The 19,547-nt window shown below is 46.1% G+C and overlaps 1 protein-coding gene across 1 annotated transcript; it reads right to left on the bottom strand.

The window, feature by feature from the left end:
• Window positions 1–202: 202 nt before the first annotated feature.
• LOC135239472 (long-chain fatty acid transport protein 6) lies at window positions 203–18,555 on the bottom strand. Its single transcript, XM_064308145.1, has 10 exons — window positions 17,941–18,555; window positions 15,290–15,499; window positions 12,898–13,056; window positions 12,233–12,357; window positions 11,084–11,278; window positions 7,995–8,085; window positions 7,614–7,812; window positions 4,393–4,490; window positions 3,366–3,496; window positions 203–2,304 (listed from the first exon to the last, which is right to left on the bottom strand). Exons 1-10 carry the CDS (start codon window positions 18,416–18,418, stop codon window positions 2,128–2,130), a joined length of 1,863 nt encoding a protein of 620 aa, XP_064164215.1. The 5' UTR covers window positions 18,419–18,555; the 3' UTR covers window positions 203–2,127.
• Window positions 18,556–19,547: the final 992 nt, after the last annotated feature.

The raw sequence follows: 19,547 nt of genomic DNA, 5'->3' as shown, positions 1-19,547 counted from the left end.
CCCATTGATCCAGCTCAGCTGGGTGTGAACTGATCTTTTCACACTGTGGTTGAAAAAGAATGAGTCGATAAAACAGGAGACAAAAAAAACGTAACAAAACAAACACAAAAAAACAAAAGAAGCTATATTTCCTCAACCTTAAAAGAAAAACAAGAAACAAAATTATCTCAGCCTGTACAAGGAATACAAGTCTCGCCAGCACTGAAACCATTATCATCAGTTGTGTTTATTTTTAGTTTTGGAAGTACATCTATGAACAGGTATACATATGAAAAAGTTTATGGTTATAACACACAGTAAAATGTCTACTGTGGTTATGCATTTTTGTAAACAAATGTTTTCCCCCAAGTAAAAGTACACAGATTATTTCATGAGAGGGTAGTTAATCCATGCAGTAAGTGTACATAGAATCCAAACAGCAGGTTTTTATACGATACTGATGTAGGGAAATGTGCGGATCCAGTCAGGTCTAAACAGACCTGGCATTGTCCTGCTTGCTGTATGTTCAACTTCGCATACATGAAATTTATCGAGGTTCAAATACATATTCACTACATTAATCCCAGTAATCCTTTCAGCTATCTCTGTGTTTATCCTATAACACTAATCTATACACAGCGCATTCCTTATAACCGACCCTAAAATGGTTTATGGCCAGTCATGTGCTGAGGCCTAACAAGAGCATTATGCAAACCTCTGAAATGTAATCATATCAATTTACTGTTAACAATTTAACACAGCGACAAGCAAGTCCTAATTAAAACAGAGCCACCCCTCAGAGGAACATCAACAGGAAAGGAGTCAGACTTCTCGCTAAAAGGACTAGGCCTATATTACATTACATTATAGGCATTTAGCGGGCGTTCTTATCCAGAACGACTTGTGCAACTTTTTTACATGGCAATGTAAAATGTACATGTACCTGGCACATATTTAACTGATGCAATACTAATACACACTAGCTGTGCCTCTGGAAGGAATCACTGTAATGTGTATTATTATTATTATTATTGTTGTTCGCATGAGTCCAAAATGAAGAGTAAGATAATATGACCTTACATATGGCAACAAAGGTTAAATATTCCCCTGAAGATGTGGGACACTTTTATTTGTTTATTTTATCACATTTGTAAAGCACGGGTTTCCTGCTGAGGAGATTAGCCACAGGCAGAATTTTTGGTTGGATGTTCCAGGTACTGCTAAATCGCCATTTTTTTAAACGCACTTGGCGAAGTTGGTGTGTGTGTTTGGCATATATACCAAAACCTTCTCTGGCAGTAGTTTTCAAATGTATTTGAAATATTTCAGGAATCCTGAAACTTCTGATCCCCATTAATGGAGTGTTTATTGTTTATTGTGGAGAACGACCTGTGTTGCCTTTGTAATCACTGACCAATCAAGATACTTTAGACGTCTGTTCAAGTTGAAAGGTACCCTGACTGTTGAAGACACAGTATTATCACCATGTTCTGCTTCCAGTGGTGTCTGTACACAGTTCAGAAGTACACGTGTGAGCAGATGTTGGGTTGAATCTCTCCTGTGGCAGATTTGCACATGTACAGGTGAACACAATGCCTTTGAAGTCCTACGGACAGGAAATAGCGATTCTGTGCCAGATCTGGGTCAAAACTGCATATTTGAAATGAGTTTAACTCTAGATGCCGCAAAAATTTTGAAACCCTCTCAGCAGATTCCAGAGACTTCTCAACTCAAGCGTGTAACTAAGCAACTAATGCATAAAAATATGAAATAAGAACTTTGTGTTAAATAGTGATGAAAACCGATGTCTTTTAAAAAAAATTGTCAATAATGTGCAGCAAGTTTTTTTCTGTTATCTGAAATATTAAAATATTATGCACTGATCCAGCCCTCCCCGCACCTCATTGCTAGGTGACACAGAGGAACCGGGTGCGGGGTAAAGCTCGCTAGCTAGTGTTCATTTTACTCTGTAGCAGGGAAGCTCCTCGACCTCAGTGAGGCGAGCGTGGACGAGGTTGTGCACAAGTCCGGCGAAATTAAAAAAACGCTCTTCTGGTGCTTTCCTCTTGTTTGTGTAAACCTCTGCGGGTAGGCCGCTTTAGTAGAACATTTTTTATTTCTGAATGTAGTGAACTCTGGCGGCTTTCTCTACAGTCTGACTTTGCCCGAGACGATGTCGTCGTAGAGGCACTCGGTCAGGGGAACGTAGGTTCTCTCAGACGCGTGCAGGAAGTAGAGAGGCTCCAGGACGTGCTGGGGGCAGAAGCCATCTTCGACCAGCTTCCTCTTCCGCTGTTTGAACGTCTCAGTCATGTCCAGGGCCGGCTGAGGGGGGGGGGGGAAGACGCACAAGACAAAAACGTTTCACGTGTCAGTGTTCTCTGTAAAAACCCAAGCTCGGGTTGTCTTTTCTGTCCTTTACGGCAGGGCACACTCAGACCTGGCCCTCAAGGTCAGCAGTACTGCTGGAGTGGCTTTCTCTTCTGCCTCAATAGTCCACACTTCAGTAATGTCTCTGATTGGCTGGAGATCAACACTTGGTGCGACAGGTTTAAATCAGTCCCTGATTAGAGGGGAGGACTGAAAACCAGCAGTACTGCTAGATTTGAGTGTCCCTGCTTCACAGTAATCAGAGAGACAGAATGATTATTTCCCCAGCTTTGCAATTCCCACTTTACATTACATTTCAGCTATTTAGCAGACACTCTAATCAAGAACGACTTACACAATTTATTTTTATTTTTTCCATAGCACTTACATTGCATCCTATTGATAACAGCTGGCATCGAGAATAAACTATTCAAGTGCAGGTTAAGTAATGACCCTTGGTTATAGAACAAACAAGGGTAAACGGTTAAGAACAGGCACAGTGTCCTACCTGGGAATCGAACCTGTGTCCTTTAGGCTACAAGACCAACTCCTTACCCATGGTACGACTCATAGTACACTTAAACTGCAGGCCTGGCAGAAACACACTGAGGTGTGTACAGTACAGAGGCTCGTACACCCAGCCTGTGTTGATTTAAAATTTTGCTGAGCTGTGCAGTTACTGCACTGGAAGCCTGTGTAACTGATGCAGGTATCTGTTTGGCCACAGAGGGCGCTGTTGGGCAGCAATACATGCAATTCCCTGCCTTCTCTTCCTCTACTGTTTCAGAGTCATGTTGGGTGATAGTATGCCCAGTTAAGCACCCTCATTTCACAGTCCCAGCCATAGTTAACAGATAAATGGCTCAAATATGATTTAGTAAGTGTTGGCTTTTAATTTTTTTTTTTTAAATGAATCAGTAAAAAAAAAAAACATGTCTTGTACTTCACCAATTAATTTAACTTCACTAGTGCTGCATGAATAGGCTTGCATGTAAAATGGGTTGTCTCAAAGTTACCTGAACTCTCAGAAACCATGGCCAGGAATAAGCCGGAAGGTTCTCCCGCAGATGGTTGTAGAGCTTCTCGCCGTCCAGCGTCTGGTCTGGCTTCAGAACGACGGCCGCCATGCCTGCCCGGCCTTCGTACCCTGGTTTAAAAAACACAAGCCGTCAATCACAAAAGTCATATTTTGCTGAACCTATGAAGAAAGGGAAAATCAAGTGTCGCGTTTCTTAATCGATGCCTAACTTCAGAGTACGAGACCCGCTAAGCGAGATACAGGAAGTGATGTAACATGCCTGGAGTTGCTGTTTCCAAATTGTTCTTGGGGCCTCAGTGTGTAAGCTGGCTTTTGTCTCAGCCGATCTCTTGATTAATTAAGGTTGTTGAAAACATGTTAAAAATTCTTGCATTATTTTCTTTATCATTGATACTTTTAATATTTAATGACTATTTTATAACTAGTTTAGATTCAGGGCCCACGTGTCCACGTTTCAGAAATTAGGACCTCATTGATTGTCCGTCTATAATTTAATCAACTAAAATGTTCAATCTTTCTAAAGGAATAAATTGTCATACTGCACATTACAGAAAATTAAATATTGGGAGGATCCGACTGATTACAAGTCCCTGGAGTGTGAATATGGAAAATTTATTCTCCATAGTGTCTGTTGTTTTTTGACATAATGTCACTTTAAGAGGGTATATCATCCTTGGGTAGACATAAAGTGTCTAAATAGGAATGAATAGCATGCTGAATTACAGTTCGGAGGTGGTGATTATGGTAGGAAAGTGCACCAGTGTGTAGTCTAAGGTCTTAAACATCGTGCCAAACTGTGTCTGCATGGATTTGCGGTTTCCCTTCAATTTAGCTGACTTAGGCCTGGGAAACAAGGCGCTTGTTTGCTCTAAACAACCAATTACTGAAATCAGTCCCCTAAGTGTTGCAGCACGCCCAGAAAGCAGCCCAGCAGGCCTGGAGTTTGAGATGCCGAAACGCGCGACTCGTCCAACGGGGACGGAGGCGCAGGGGTGTCCGGTCACCTGGTACGCTCACTCCGTACACGTTGGCGTCCTGCAGGAAGTCCACGCCGCCCAGGACCTCCGCCACCTCGGTGGTGGCCACGTTCTCCCCCTTCCACCTGAAAGCACAGAGTTTGGGCCGTTAGCCGTTTTCCCTTTCTGAAAAACCTCAGGCTCTTCCCTCTGTTAGGATCAGCAGTGTACCATGTTAGGATCAGCAGTGTGTCCTTTCTGAAAAACCTCAGGCTCTTCCTCTGTAGGATCAGCACTGTGTCCTTTCTGAAAAACCTCAGGCTCTTCCCTCTGATAGGATCAGCAGTGTGTCCTTTCTGAAAAACCTCAGGCTCTTCCTTCTGATAGGATCAGCAGTGTACCCTGTTAGGATCAGCACTGTGTCCTTTCTGAAAAACCTCAGGCTCTTCCCTCTGTTAGGATCAGCAGTGTACCATGTTAGGATCAGCAGTGTGTCCTTTCTGAAAAACCTCAGGCTCTTCCTTCTGTTAGGATCAGCAGTGTACCCTGTTAGGATCAGCACTGTGTCCTTTCTGAAAAACCTCAGGCTCTTCCCTCTGATAGGATCAGCAGTGTGTCCTTTCTGAAAAACCTCAGGCTCTTCCCTCTGTTGTAGCAGTTATTCTGAAACCTAGTTCTGTGTCAGCTTGCCTCTATGAAAAACCTCAGGCTCTTCCCTCTGATAGGATCAGCAGTGTACCCTGTTAGGATCAGCACTGTGTCCTTTCTGAAAAACCTCTGGCTCTTCCCTCTGTTAGGATCAGCACTGTGTCCTTTCTGAAAAACCTCTGCCTCTTCCCTCTGTTTGTAAGCTAATATGACTTATTTGAACCCGATGCCTAAAAGTCTTCAGCTTGCCTTTACTTTTATGAACCTCCTGCCCCACCAACTGATAGAGAGAGAGAACTTCTGATACAGATGGGGAAATAAAATCTGCGAATGATTACATTCTCCCATGGTTTGATTAGCTAATTAATTTATTACGCGTTCACTGCTGTGTGCTGTATTACTGTAAATGAGTAACCGAATGGATCGTAATAAAATAATTAAGTTGCAGAACCGGGCCCGCAGCTGTGGCAAATGAACACAGCTCAGGTAGTATAATTGGCCAATTATATACCGCATTTTACGAGATATATTAGTCACTAAAACATTTTACGATTCGAATCAGTGGATCTGAATCTTCCCACTATGTGCTGGTCTTTAACTTTGAGTTAAAACACTTTTTCTTTTCTGGAATACAATAAAGGAGTTTATCTTGTCACCAATGCTCGATTGAATTCATTAATCAAAGTAAGGACAGAGTAATTGGGGCAGGATCCAAAACAAACTGAATTATACTGAACAGGCTCTTTTTTTTAACTGCAGCTTAATTCTTTTATTACGATCCATTTGGTTACTTACTTACAGTAATACAGCACACAGTACTGAATGTGTTATAAATTAATTTGCTAATTAAGCCGTGGGAGAATGTAATAGTGAGCAGTCGCAGATTTAATTCCCCATCTGTCTCTCTCACTTGGCGAGGCAGGAGGTTCATCAAAGTACTGGCACGTGGAGGAAAAGCACACAAACGGGTTCAGGCAATAAATCACATTTGTTTACAAACGTATGGAAACGGCCGCAGGTGCAGGGCAGATTGAATGGCAAGCCCATTTTAACAGGGCATCACCATTCTAGCTGTTATTTCACGTGACACGTTTAAAAACTGAGATCCTTCCAATGAAATGCGAATAGTTTTACAGCCTTTGGATTCATAGTAATGAAGCCTGTCTCACATGAACCCTGTCTCGTATGCAACCTGTCTCACAGGCAGCGTGTCTCACATGAACCCTGTCTCACAGGAAGCCTGTCTCACATGATCCCTGTCTCACATGAACCCTGTCTCACAGGAAGCCTGTCTCACATGAACCCTGTCTCACAGGAAGCCTGTCTCACATGAACCCTGTCTCACAGGAAGCCTGTCTCGTATGCAACCTGTCTCATGACCTTCTCAAAAGGAAGCTGTTCACATGAACCCTGTCTCACAGGAAGCCTGTCTCGCATGAACCCTGTCTCACAGGAAGCCTGTCTCACATGATGCCTGTCTGACAGGAAGCCTGTCGCACATGATGCCTGTATCATACTCATGTGTATCCACACGTCAGGATTCTGGGATGCATCTTGTAATTCATGGCATGACAAAACCTTTCATCGTTTTGAAAATGGAACTATATAATTGAATGAAAAAAAATAATGAATGAAATGAAATCATAATGAATGAAATCAAAAATAAGCAAAATAACAGTTGTTTTTATTGGGCAACTTTTAGATATTGCACACATTCTGCATTCACCCTTTAAAAAACAAAAAAAGAAAAAAGTCTGCTTTTGTTGGTGGAGCCCTGAGAAACTCTAGGCATCTCTGCTGATTAGTCGTAAGGAAGTGACAGCCCTGCAGGAGACAATGGGAGCCATTGTGGCTCTGCGGCTCATTGTACGGCCCAGTGGCCCCTGCCAAAGACATGGAGGAGAAGGAAACCGTGTGACCCCGAGTGTTCCCAGCCGCTTGCTTTTGACCCGCTGACGCAGCCTCGCATTAAACGCTTGTCTCCTGATCTTAGTCACGGAAACCCCCCCCCCCCCCCCCCACCCCCTCCAGCACCAAAGCGTTATCCAGGTTCCCCTCCACGAGCGGCTCTGTTCTAACTGAAGTTTGGGGGAGGGGGAGGGGGAAGGGGGAGGGGAGGGGAGAGGAAGGGTGGGGGGCTATGCACTTCGCTTGAAAGTGGAGGTCCTGCGTCACACGCCAATTTTCGTGAATGAAGCGGCGTCCCGTTGCTGGCAGAGCCTCACTCAGACCTGCTAGCCGGGATTAGTCCCGGTCGAGTCCGGGGTTAGTCTTGGCTGAGTCTCTTGTCAGAGAGAGAGAGAGAGAGAGAGAGAGAGGGAGAGGGAGAGAGAGAGAGAGGAGAAAGAGCACAGCCTTTTCAGATGCGCCGTCGCCGGGACGACGGCCAAGCAAGCTGGCGTTCCAGCCAGCGGCTCCTGCCCGCAGGGGATTCTGGGTACAGGCGAGACAGGGCATGCCAGTGCAGCGCTGTGTGTTGTCATGTGACGCCCGCCTTCTGCACACCCAGAGACGACTCAGCGGTTTCTCACCGTATCTTATAGAGACGGCAGGCTGGGGGGTGAATGCTTTGAGAAGGGGAAGGTGGGGGGGGGGGGCGGTGGGGGGGGGTGCGCGCGTACCTGAACGTGTCCCCGACCCGGTCCCGAAAGTACACGAAGTCTCGGTGGTCCCGGAGCATCAGGTCCCCGCTGTTGAAGTACACGTCGCCCTCCCTCAAGACGTCCCGAAGGAGCTTCTTTTCCGAGAGCGCCCTGTTTCCGGCGTACCCCAGGAAGGGGTTCATGGCCGTCACCGGGGCAACCAGAATACCCGTCTCTCCTTCAGAAAAGTCAGAAATGCATCGTCAGGAACGCCCATGCGCAGTGATCTCGTGTGACTGCTCAAGAGCGCTGTAGACCAGCAAAGCCCTGTGACAGACTGACCCCTCCTCTCCAGGAAGCGTAGAGAAGTGTCTGACTTCTTCACGCCCCAGAAAAACACCAGTGTGCCTCTCGTCTTACCTCTGTTAGATTTCACGCAGCGTCCTGCGTCGTTTCGGACCGGCTCGTAGGTTACCGGGTCATACTTCAAGAATTCAAAAGGCAAACTGAGCTATAAACCAAAAAACAAAAAGAAAGAGAAATACATTTTTTAATTGTTCATGCAATCGCACAGGTGATACTCTTTCACGTTTAACGAATATACATTATTTTCATGCTCGCACTTAAAGTAATCTTTAAGGGCATAAATAAATTATGCATGCCTGCGATTTAAGATGAGGATAATTACATACCGTGCCCTTAAAAATAATTCACATCCTTTGCTGAAGATGAACAAAGAATGAAGAGTCAATAAAAGTTTGATTTTGGTGTCCTGCGATAGAACACTCGATAGGCCAGTTGAAGGACCAGTGTTGAGTTTTCTGGCCATGCCCACCACTGGAGGGTTTGGAGTTTGGAGAAGAACGGTGATTGTGTTGAAAAGGACGTCATGCCTTATGGTGAAATATGGTGCCTGTGTCTGTGAAATTATGGGTTGTTCTGCAGTCTGCTGTCTCTGGGCTCTGGCTGAGGTCTAAGGAATCCTGAACTCTCGCAGCTACCGAAGACATTTTTGGCCCAAAACCTGATTTGCCTCCTGCCAGAAAGCTCAGACCTGGCCACAGATGGATCTTCTAGCAGGACGACGATCCCAGAGCAAACCTCAAAATCTGGCCCCATAATTACTGTTTTGCTAAAAGGCCCTCTCAGTCTCCAGACTGAACCTGATCGGAAAGTTTGTAGCTGGAACAGACGAGGGCAGTCCACACGAAGCAGAACAAAGCATCTGATGAATCCTGAAGGATTCTGTATGGAGGAATGGGCAAACTGTCCCCACACCAATCTGACTGTAAGCACTATAGAAGACCGTTGTATCAAAGTAATGGTGCATAACACAGGTGTAAAATTAATTGTAAACTGTAAATCTAAATCTAAAATCTAAAATATTTGTTCTCTGAGCAGTTGCATTATCCTATGAGAACATAACCCTCCCATTTTTGCACATACAGTTTGGCTCATTATCTGTATTGATTATTTCATGCAGTCTCCTTTGCTCATCTTCATCAAAGGCGTGACCATCGTTGGAAGGCGCTGCATGGCATTGCTGACAGCACACACACACGCACAGCTGTTACCATCTATGGGCCAGAACTGTGGGGTGGTTGTTAAGGGACTGGGGGCCATAACTATGTGGTGTGTGACCCGCCCTGTCAACAAGCTGTGCCCGCCAGCAGTGCACTTAACTGTGCATTACTGCAGGCCCCTGCCTAGAGAGACGGCAGGACAGGTGTGTGAGCTGTGTTGTGTGTGTGTGTGTGTGTGTGTGTGAGAGAGAGAGAGAGCCTAGAGACCTGCAGAGGAAACTCACATTCACCCTGTGAGGTGTGAGGTCACAAATGTGTGATTAGAACGTCCTTAACTGTGCATTCTAATGCTGATGTCACAATCACTGCTGGTAATGGAAAGCAGCGGAGTTCTAGAACGCTGCCTCAGAAAAAACAACATTCCAAAATAACTACTCTTCAAAGGGGTTAAACCATCACAAAGCATTCCAGTGGCTTTTTCACAAAACCACGTCTGAACAGGCTTTAATTAGCTTCTGCTTCTTCTGCCAACTTTTTAACTACTGAGGCTGTGATCAATTGAACTCCCATTGACTCCACTTCTGCTTCGTTACATTGTTTGTCACTGGCATTTATTTTTTCATTGCGATTTTGTTATTTTGTTAAGCTGTCTTGCCATTGTGTAATCCTCTTATATTTTACCTGACAGGCTAAACTAGTTTACCAGCTGATCCAAGATTTTCTCATTTGTGGTCTGGTAGTCTCCCCCCCCCCCCCCACCTCTAGGATTACTGTTGCTCTAAACCCCGATTTACTCATTTTCCTCCTTTTCTCATTTTAAGTCACTCTGGATAAAAGCATATCTACCAAATGCCTGTAATGTAATGTAATAGAGTTTTACCAGATATCTTATTATATCAAAAAACAATGCCTTGTTCTCAGTGCCTTTCTCTAGTTTTGTATCCATGAAGGCACACACAGTACTTTCTGTACTGTATGTTGTCATCACTCCAAGGTCCTAAAACTGTATCTGTACTCTTATTCCCTCCATCCATCCATCCATTATCTATATTATCCATTATCCGCTTATCCTGAGCAAGGTGGTGGGGGGGGTGCTGGAGCGTATCCCAGCGTGCCATGGGGCGAGAGGCAGGAATACACCCTGGACAGGCCGCCAATCTACCGCAGGGCACTGTGCTCTTATTGTACGATGTGAATGCACACGCGGGCTGAGACCCAATCAAAACACAGTTCTGCCAAACGCACAGTGGTGGTGAAATGGCAGGACTCCAGCCTTATTTAGACTGGATCTGGACCACGACTTCCATTTATAAGTATAATTTCGCAGGCATGTTTTGTCTACAGCAGCGAGTGTGTGGGGTGGGGGCGGTGGGGTTTGGGGTCATGTCTGACCTTATTGAAATAACCGGCTCGTGGAGGGGGGCAGGGGTTTCTGACCTTGTTGAATTAACTGGCTTGGGGGGGGGGGGGGCAAGGGTAAATTTCTCACCTTGTTGAAATAACCTGCTCAGTTATTGGTGATTGGCCCTGGCTCGGCGGGTGGGGCCGGTGGGGTGGGGTGGGGGTGGGGGTGTCTGACCTTGTTGAAGTAACCGCCGGTGCCCGATTGGCCCAGGCTTGGCGGGGGGGGTGGGGGTGGGGGGGGTGTCGGGACCTGTTGAAGTACCCAGCGCACCATGGCCCAGGCTCGTGGGGGTTGGGGGCTTACGGGTGTCTGACTTGTTGAAGTAACCGCCGGCCCAATTGGCCAGGCTCGGCAGGGGGTGGGGGGCTGTACTGACCTTGTTGAAGTACACCGGCGCCGATTGGCCCCAGCGTCGGGGGGGGGTGGGGGGGGTGTCTGACCTTGTTGAAGTCCCGGCGCGCCCGATTGGCCCAGGCTCGGGGGGGGGGGTTGGGGGGGTTCTGACCTTGTTGAAGTACCCGGTGCGCCCGATTGGCCCAGGCTCGGCGGGGGGGTGGGGGTGGGGGGGGGTGGGGTCTGACCTTGTTGAAGTACCCGGCGCGCCCGATTGGCCCCGGCTCGGCGGTGTAGTTGACGAATCCGACGCTGGCCTCCGTCAGGCCGTAGGACTCGCGGATCCGCACGTTCCCGAAGCGACGGCGGAACTCCCGCCACACGTCCGGCCGCAGGCCGCTGCCCGCGGCGATGCGCACGCGGTGAGCCGTCTCCTCGGCAACCTGGCGGAGAGGCGGGAAAAGGGTTGGTCTGATTTAAAAGGGGTTTCACACCCAGCCGGGACTGCAGTTAGTTAGTTAGGTAATTAGGCAGTTAGTTAGTTAGTTAGTTAGTTAGTTAATTTGGGAATTAGGCAGTTAGTTAGGTAGTTAGTTAGTTAGTTTGGTAATTAGGCAGTTAGTTAGTTAGTTAGTTAGGTAATTAGGCAGTTAGTTAGTTAGTTAGTTAGTTAGTTAATTTGGGAATTAGGCAGTTAGGTAGTTAGTTAGTTAGTTTGGTAATTAGGCAGTTAGTTAGTTAGGTAGTTAGTTCGTTAGTTAGGGTCTTTATTATCCCAATGGGTGAATTTGGTCTGCAGCATAGTGGCAACCACGTCACAATAAATATACCCACGACAACAGATAAACATTAAAATATTCAAAATATGAAGAGCGCAAAAAATGTACCCTTCCCTTTTATCCCTTTTAAATAAATAAATAACCACTGAAAAGCATAAGTTATGTTTCATAAATGTTAAGAAAGCCAGAGCTCTGCGGTTTTACCCTTCAGTAGGGTATCTAACCTGCACGACTTCAGTCGATATCCAGCTGTATAACTGGACTGTATACGAACTGGAACTCGAGCTGTGCAGGTTGCTCTGGATAATAGAATCTGATATTAAATGCATTCATTATCTTAAATGGAGTGTAGAACAATGGCTAGAGGACTCTGTGGAAGCGACTGGCCTGGGAGCTTTATCATTATTAAGTCATCGCATTGATTTTTAGTTTAGCTTCACAATGAGGCATGCCTCACCAAGGTTTAATTTCGCAGATACGGTATCTGCTTCCTAATAACATCGTTTAATCAAAGGAACCTTTGTTGTTTGAAGAAATTCTTGCAAAGCACAAAGACACCCAGCCCAGTTAACCCCACAAACTCTAAAATACAACACACGGCTCAAAGGCAGGTCTTACCTTGGGCTGGTTAACCAGATACCGGCAGAGTTCTCCGATGTATTGAAACACCGTGACGTCGTACTTCTGGCAGTCCTTCCAAAACTGGCTCGCGGAAAACTTCCTTTTCAAAACACACGTGGCTCCTGAGGTCAGAAAATACAGACGGACAGAATTCCGTACGTGAACACTCAGGGATATGGCCGTGTAGAGTATCTGTGGGAATACATATCATGGCCATGTGCTGGAGCCTATCCCTATGGGCGAGAGGGCAACACATTATCATTATAAGTAGTAGTAGCAGCAGCATTAGTAGCAGTAGTAGCAGCAGTATCAGCATTAGCAGTAGTAGTATCAGTAATAGCAGCAGCAGCATTAGCAGTAGCATTAGCAGCAGTAGTAGCAGCATTAGCAGTAGTAGTATCAGTATCAGCAGCAGCACCATTAGCAGTAGCATTAGCAGTAGTAGCATTAGCAGCAGCAGTAGTAGCAGTATCAGCAGCAGCAGCAGTAGCATTCGCAGTAGTAGCATTAGCAGCAGCAGTAGTAGCAGTATCAGCAGCAGCAGCATTAGCAGTAGCATTAGCGGCAGTAGCAGTAGTAGCAGCAGCATTAGCAGTAGCATTATCAGTAGCATTAGCAGCAGTAGCAGTAGTAGCATGAGGACACCGGGGCGATGTCGGTACCGAGGTCGATGCACCCCCCGAGGCCGAGGAGGGTGGCGGACATGTGGTAGAGCGGCATGGAGACGTAGACGCGGTCCCCGGGCGTGGCTCCGCACAGGCGCAGGAAGCACATGCACATCACCGCCTTCAGGTGGCTGATGTGCGCCGCCTTGGGGAGTCCTGCGAGGGAGGAAGCAGACAGCACGGAGCGCCTGATTCGCCGGGACCTTTCAGCACACAATAACACGGCCCGTGATTGGTCACGGTGTTTGTTCTGCACCAATCGTTGGTCGTGTTGTTGGTTTTGCGTGTGCGCTTAAAGGTCTTAGCAAATCAGGCCCGGAGAGAACAGTTTTTAAATGTGTGGCTTCATGTTCTAATTAGTCTGAGTTGTGGATAAAGTTCAAAGTCCTCCCACTCTGCTTATTGTTTTCCTGGTTAGTCAGCATTGAAGTTCAGAATTTATTTTGGTATTCAAGCCTGACTGATTATTTCCATTTGTGCTTCTTGATCTAGTGATTCATCAGAATAAGTAACTGATGAACAGATTTATTATCAAGGCGCCACCCCTTAAGTAGGTCGAACTTAACTCACGTCCGAGTTTTAACGTGGTCAGACCTCGCAGTACTGAGGTTGCTTAATGGAGTCGAGTCCTCTGTCAGTTATATTGAATCTCACCAGGGTGGACGTTTCGCAACGCATATAGCCTGTCTGCATACACTGTGAAAGATTAGCGTTTTGGAAATGATCCGCTGAAAGCAAGCCTTCTCCTTCACCGTCTGCCAGATGAATCGCGTAACATGTTCCTCATGAGATGCTTTTTAACAACAAGTCCCGATTCAAGTCTGCGAAGACGTAAAATGTGTTTTCGCTTTGGAAGTGGTCGTTCCCACGTGGACACACCAGGAATCTGTATTGTTCTCAGAGAGGATGGAGAAACGTTTTTATTCCAGGAAGACTAACTGTCTAAACCTTTGTCCCAGATCTTCATGAGCTGGAGGCGCTAGAGGCTTCAGTCTTGTGTGTTTTTTTTTTAACCCGCTGGTAGCAGGAACGCCCTGGTTTCCACCAATACCATTCTCTGCAGCACTGATACCAGCGCTAATACCAGTCTCTGCAGTGCCGATACCAGTCTCTGGAGCACTGATACCAGTCTCTGCAACACTGATACCAGCCCTGATACCAGTCTCTGCATCACTGATACAAGTCTCTGTGGTGCTGATACCAGCACTGATACCAGCATTGATACTGATCTCTGCAGTGCCGATATCAGCCTCTGCTGCACCACTGATACCAGGACACACTTAACAGCTTTCAATTCAGCTTGTATTTCCATAGCTGGGGGGATTTTCCTGGCCAGGGTCCATAAGCACATAAAGGTAATGGAAAGGGGGGGGGGGGCAGTGTTTTGACGGGGCACGGAGGCGCACTCTCTGCTACCGTGCGGTAAGACAGACCCGCTCAGACTCGCTCCCCGAGAGCGCTGATCTGAAACACATTCCATTCGCTCGCGCAAAAAAGGAAGTGGAGAGTTATGCAGATTTAGCTCCCGAATGACCTCAACTCTGGCATCGCCGGCTGGACGGCTGGAACAGGAGCACCCTGCGAGCCACGTGGAATGACCCTTATCGAAGCCTGTTGTGTCCGTGCCAATATTAAAATGCGTTTAAGAGAAAGCTGGGCTGGCCTGTGCAGGGAACACCAGAGTTTCTGCTGCTATCCTCATGAAAATGAATGAGAGAGATGCTATGGCTGTCAATGGAGAAGCTGGTATAATTAACTGAGGTTTCTGAACCTTAAAAAAATGCAATGCATTTTTACATTATATATTCCTCTGTTAATGTCATCTTGAACATTTAAAGGGGTTTGTTTCGTATTCCCAAAACTTTCACCTGGGTGGAATACCCTACACAGATTTTGGAAAATCTTTTACTTGAGGTTCTCAGATTTTCCTAAATTTTATATATATTTTTTTATTATTTAACAAAAAAAATTTGTATAATCTTTGGTTGATTTTGCCTCTCTTCTCCCAATTTGGACTGCCAGTCATATATCAGCGCTCGTATAACTGACAGCACAGACAAGCGCGGGATGTCAAACTGCACATCCTTTCCACATTTGTTCGGGTGCGCACAGATATGAGTTGGAGGAAGACTCTTCATGTGTAGCTTAACAGGTGAGCTTGCAGGCACCCGCTCGACCAACAGGGTGGCGCTAGAGAACAATGAGATGTGTATCCTTGCGGGGCTACTGGCCACGGTCTGCGCAGGCGCGGTCAGGATTCGATCCCGGGGGACCGCCGGGAGTTCATCCACGCGGTTTAAGAGCGGAGCCTTATCCGGCTGAGCCACCGACAGCCCTCTGCAAACCATTTTCTCCAAAACCCGCGTTTTTGTGAGCAAAGACGGCGTACCTGTCGTGCCTGATGTGAATATAAGCAGGAAGGTGGACATGATGTCCGTTCGCGGGGGCCCCTCCGCTGGCGGGGGCGCATCGGACGCCGTCTCCATCTTATCCAGAAGCGTGTGCACCCCCTTGTGAGGGGTGCTCGTGTCCACCACCCACAGATCGATTCCGTTGTCCTGCAGGGTGCTCAGCACCTCGTCGAGGGAACTCACTAAATCTGCGGAGGGGGAAAAAAACATTTTCGGAATGAGTGAGTGACTGAGTGAGTGATGAAGTTACACCATTGGTCGGCCGAGGTATGAAGTCACACCATTGGTCGGCCGGTCCAGCCATATACTAGGTTTTGACCTGGCCTGGTTTCTGATTGTAATATAATGTTCTCTCGTTTTTCGTTGAGAAAGTCAGAGATATAAAGTATAATAGTTTCCCTACATGCACACCTGTTACCAGCAGTCCATCTCAGCCAGTAGTTTTGGACTCCTTTTTACCTATTTATTTACAAGCCCTCACTGCTTCAGATTAAAGCCATTGTCAAGTCCCTTAGACATCTTACCCACTCCCCTGTTAAAAAAATATACTGGGGTTTATTGGACCTTGCTTGTTACTCATTATCAATCACTCCCTTGAATCAGGTTGTGTTCCTGTCTTCTTCAAACAGTTCAGCCTCTCCTTAAAAAAAAATCTTATCTCGACTCATCCTTGCCCAAGAACTATAGGCGGCGGCCTATTTCTAAATTGCCCCTTATTTCTAAGATCCTTGAAAAAGCAGTGTCTGAACAGCTTATGAATATCTTGGAGGCATGTAACATCTTTGATAAATTCCAGTCTGCTTTCCGTCAGAAGCATTGCAGTGAAACAGCAGAGTTGCTAAAGACATCTTGGTAAATGGACTGCATTTATATAGCGCTTTTATCCAAAGCGCTTTACAAGTGATGCCTCTCATTCGCCAGAGCAGTCAGGGGTTAGGTGTCTTGCTCAAGGACACTTCGACACGCCCAGGGCGGGGTTTGAACCGGCAACCCTCCGACCGCCAGACAATCGGTCTTACCTCCCAAGCTATGTCGCCCCATCTTGATGCACGCTGATGCTGGTGAACGCTCTGTTGTGATGCTACTGGATCTTAGCGCTGCCTTCGACACCTTTGCCCTCAACATCCTGCTTGTGAGGCTTAGGTAGCGGGTCAGTATTGCTGGGGCTGCCCAGGACTGGTTGTCCTCATACCTTTCAGATTTCAATTTTTCGGTGTCTGTTTCAGTAACTAGTGTGTCATCACTGTGTGGTGTGTCCCAAAGGCTATTCTGTTCACCTCGTATATGCTTCCCCTAGGACAGATTATTTGTCAATTTACAGGCATTTCTTAACACTGCTACGCAGATGATACACAGTTCCAAACCAGAGCAGTTGAATAAATTGCATGTTTCAATGGATTGTTTGACCGCTATTAAGGACTGATTGGCTAACAATTTCTTGCAGCTCAATGCAGATAAACCCGAAGTTCTGGTTATTGGTTCTGGAAGAACAAGGCTAAGCTAAGCCTTGGTTCCCTGTCTACAGCTGTCAGGTCCAACTTTAGAAATTTAGGCATTTTTTTCGACCAGTCAATGAATTTTGGTCGGCACATTAAGATGCTGACTCGTTCTTGTTTTTTTCCAACAGAGGAACATTGTTATACTTAGGTCGTTAGTGTCTAAGTCAGCATTGGAGGGGATAGTCCGTGCTTTTGTTTCCTCATGTCTGGACTACTGTGATGGCCCTCTTCTCTCAGTAAATCCTCTCTCAGCCATCTTGAAGTGGTTAAGACTGCTGCTGCCAGGCAGTTAACGAGATCCAGTAGATGGTCCCACATCACTCCTACTTTAGCCTTGCTTCACGGGCTTCCCATCAAATTTTAAGGATCAAATTAAGGATTAATTTCAAAATTCTTGTTGTCACATATAGGGCACTGCATGGTCAGGCACCGGCCTATATTAGCAAGCTTCTTAGCCCTTATGACACCAATACGACCTTAGGTCTTCACAGAACGGGTTGCTACCAGTCCCCAGATCCAGATTAAAAACAAAGGGAGATGGGGCTTTTGCCACAGTGGCTCCCAAACTGTGGAACGGCCTCCCCACAGATTTAAGATCTGTGGGCTCTGTGGACTCCTTTACCTGACAGCTGAAATCTCACCTGTGCAGACTGGCTTTCAGTTTATGGTCCTGCTTGGTCTTTCTTGTGTGGTTCCTTTTTTTTATGTCCGTTTTATAATTTTTTATCTCGATCTAAAATTGATCTGTTTTACTTATACTTACATGCGAGTCTGAGAAGCACTTTGTGAGCTCGTTCTTTAAGGGAGCAACATACAATAAACCTTCACTTGTTAGCTAGCTACAGAATTGCGAAAAATATTTTTGGTCCTTTAGTCTCATCGGCTAACAATATCGGTCAGTGTTGCCAGGATACCGCATTCCACAATGATGTCACTCGCTCATTAGTGTGCTGTGCGTAAGGTAAGCGTGGGTAGTCCATACACGCATGAAAACATGTCAACCAGCGTGCGCGGACTAGCCTACGCCAAACTCGATTGCCGATAATGCGAGAATATGACTGAAACTCTGTAGCAACAAAGATACATTTCTTTACAAGTTTTGTGCAAATATCACCTTTCATTAAGTATACCTGAGCCTACGATGAGTACTTTGGCCCCACAGCTGTCGATGCAGTGAAGAAGTGACTTGGATTTGACGTTAAAGTTGAGAAACGCGACCTGGCAGCCCAGTTTGCTGAGTCCAAACCAAACACAAATAAAATCCGGCTCGTTGCTCATCAGTAGCGCGGCGGTGTCTCCCTTTTTCGCACGACCCACCGTCCTGAATACCTGTGCCACTTTGTTGCTCCGTCTGTCCACGTATCCGTAGGTAAGAACTTGGTCCTCGAAAACAATGAACGGTTTTTCTGGGATTCTCCTCGTCTGCTCAACAAAGCAGTCGAGGTACGTGATAACCCCATTCTTCATCCTGCGACTCGTCACCCGTCCGACTTTTCGAAGTTTGAGGTAATAAATCAAGTCATCCCAAAAGTAAGGATAAACAATCTTTTGGAAGACCGCGAGCGCAAGCAGTCCGGCAGCCACCGTTGTAAGCACCCAGGCTATCATCGTAACGCAAACGGCATGGGAGCTTCCAGCAAAGAACGAAAACTTTATTCAAAGCTGGAAGATCTTCTTTGCCCCCTACTTTTAAATGCCTGTGCGTGATAGTGCGCATGCTCGCAGACTAATGGGTTCTCTCTGCAAGCATCGCACTCACTTAGCTCGTGGGACAGTCAGCTAAAACAAACCAATAATGGAAAGTTGTGGGGCCTCCCCTTCCGAAACCTTACCGCATCGCTGTAATTAACAAGTTTCCTATTTCAATCCGTAGATCTTTCGCAATTATTTTGCAAAAGATCACACGAGTAGAAAATAACAGCAACCAAACATGCTTTGACAACAAAAACGAATGTGAATAGACGCTGCAACAGCGTCCACTATTTTCAAAACAACTGCTGGGTTCCTAAAATATGACCATTTTAAATTCACCAAAAATCGGAAATAATAATTGACTTAATAATTTTACTCTGCGTTTAAGTAAAACGATTGGGTCGTAAACCCGATGTTTTACGCACGTTGGAAAGAACCCATATAGTAAAACGTAATTATATTCCTTTAATGGGATAGGTATGTATTGCTCTGCGGGGGCAAAAGTCATTCTAAGAGTCGTTGCATTTGTTTCACAGTCACCCGGACGTTGCCTGTTTCAGTCAAGGTTGACTGTGTGAAAGAGAACTTTTCTTTGAACTCTTAAGGCCGGTTCAGATTATGAAAGGTCGTCAGCCCAGGAGACAGCTTTGGAAGACATATTGTTCAGTGTGAACTACAATAACGCACATTGCAAAGCTCGCGCCATATCCCCATTGTTTCCTTAGCCATGCGCAACAAAAGCCGCGTTTCCACCAAAATTACCCGGAACTTTCAGTCCCAGGAACTACTTTACCAGGAACTAAAAGGTTCCTTCAGCCAATGGTTGTCTGCGTTTCCACCGGGGTCTAAAGTACCGCGAAGATTAGGCAAATTAGCCCACTGACGTTGTCGTCGGTCCATCTGTCATATGATTTCTTCTGTAACCCCATACTACCACCGAAGTAGCCTACATTATTTTCTAATAACCGGGACAGCCCGGAGGGGTTTATTCCACTTATATACAACGGGTTACCAACAATGACTATATATGGTTACTTTTGTATTT

The sequence above is a fragment of the Anguilla rostrata genome, chromosome 14 (genome assembly GCF_018555375.3).
Source record: "Anguilla rostrata isolate EN2019 chromosome 14, ASM1855537v3, whole genome shotgun sequence".
Taxonomy (NCBI): domain Eukaryota; kingdom Metazoa; phylum Chordata; class Actinopteri; order Anguilliformes; family Anguillidae; genus Anguilla; species Anguilla rostrata.
This window is presented reverse-complemented; position numbering and strand designations above follow the sequence as displayed.

Bases quoted from the DNA above. Each gene is read 5' to 3' on its own strand.
- LOC135239472 (XM_064308145.1), bottom strand. From the start codon at position 18,418: ATGATAGCCTGGGTGCTTACAACGGTGGCTGCCGGACTGCTTGCGCTC. The intron at 15,500-17,940 runs GTATACTTAATG...CCCCCTCCGCAG, and splicing joins AGTACTCATCGTAGGCTCAG to ATTTAGTGAGTTCCCTCGAC. The intron at 3,497-4,392 runs GTGACCGGACAC...TTTTTAAACCAG, and splicing joins GTACGGAGTGAGCGTACCAG to GGTACGAAGGCCGGGCAGGC.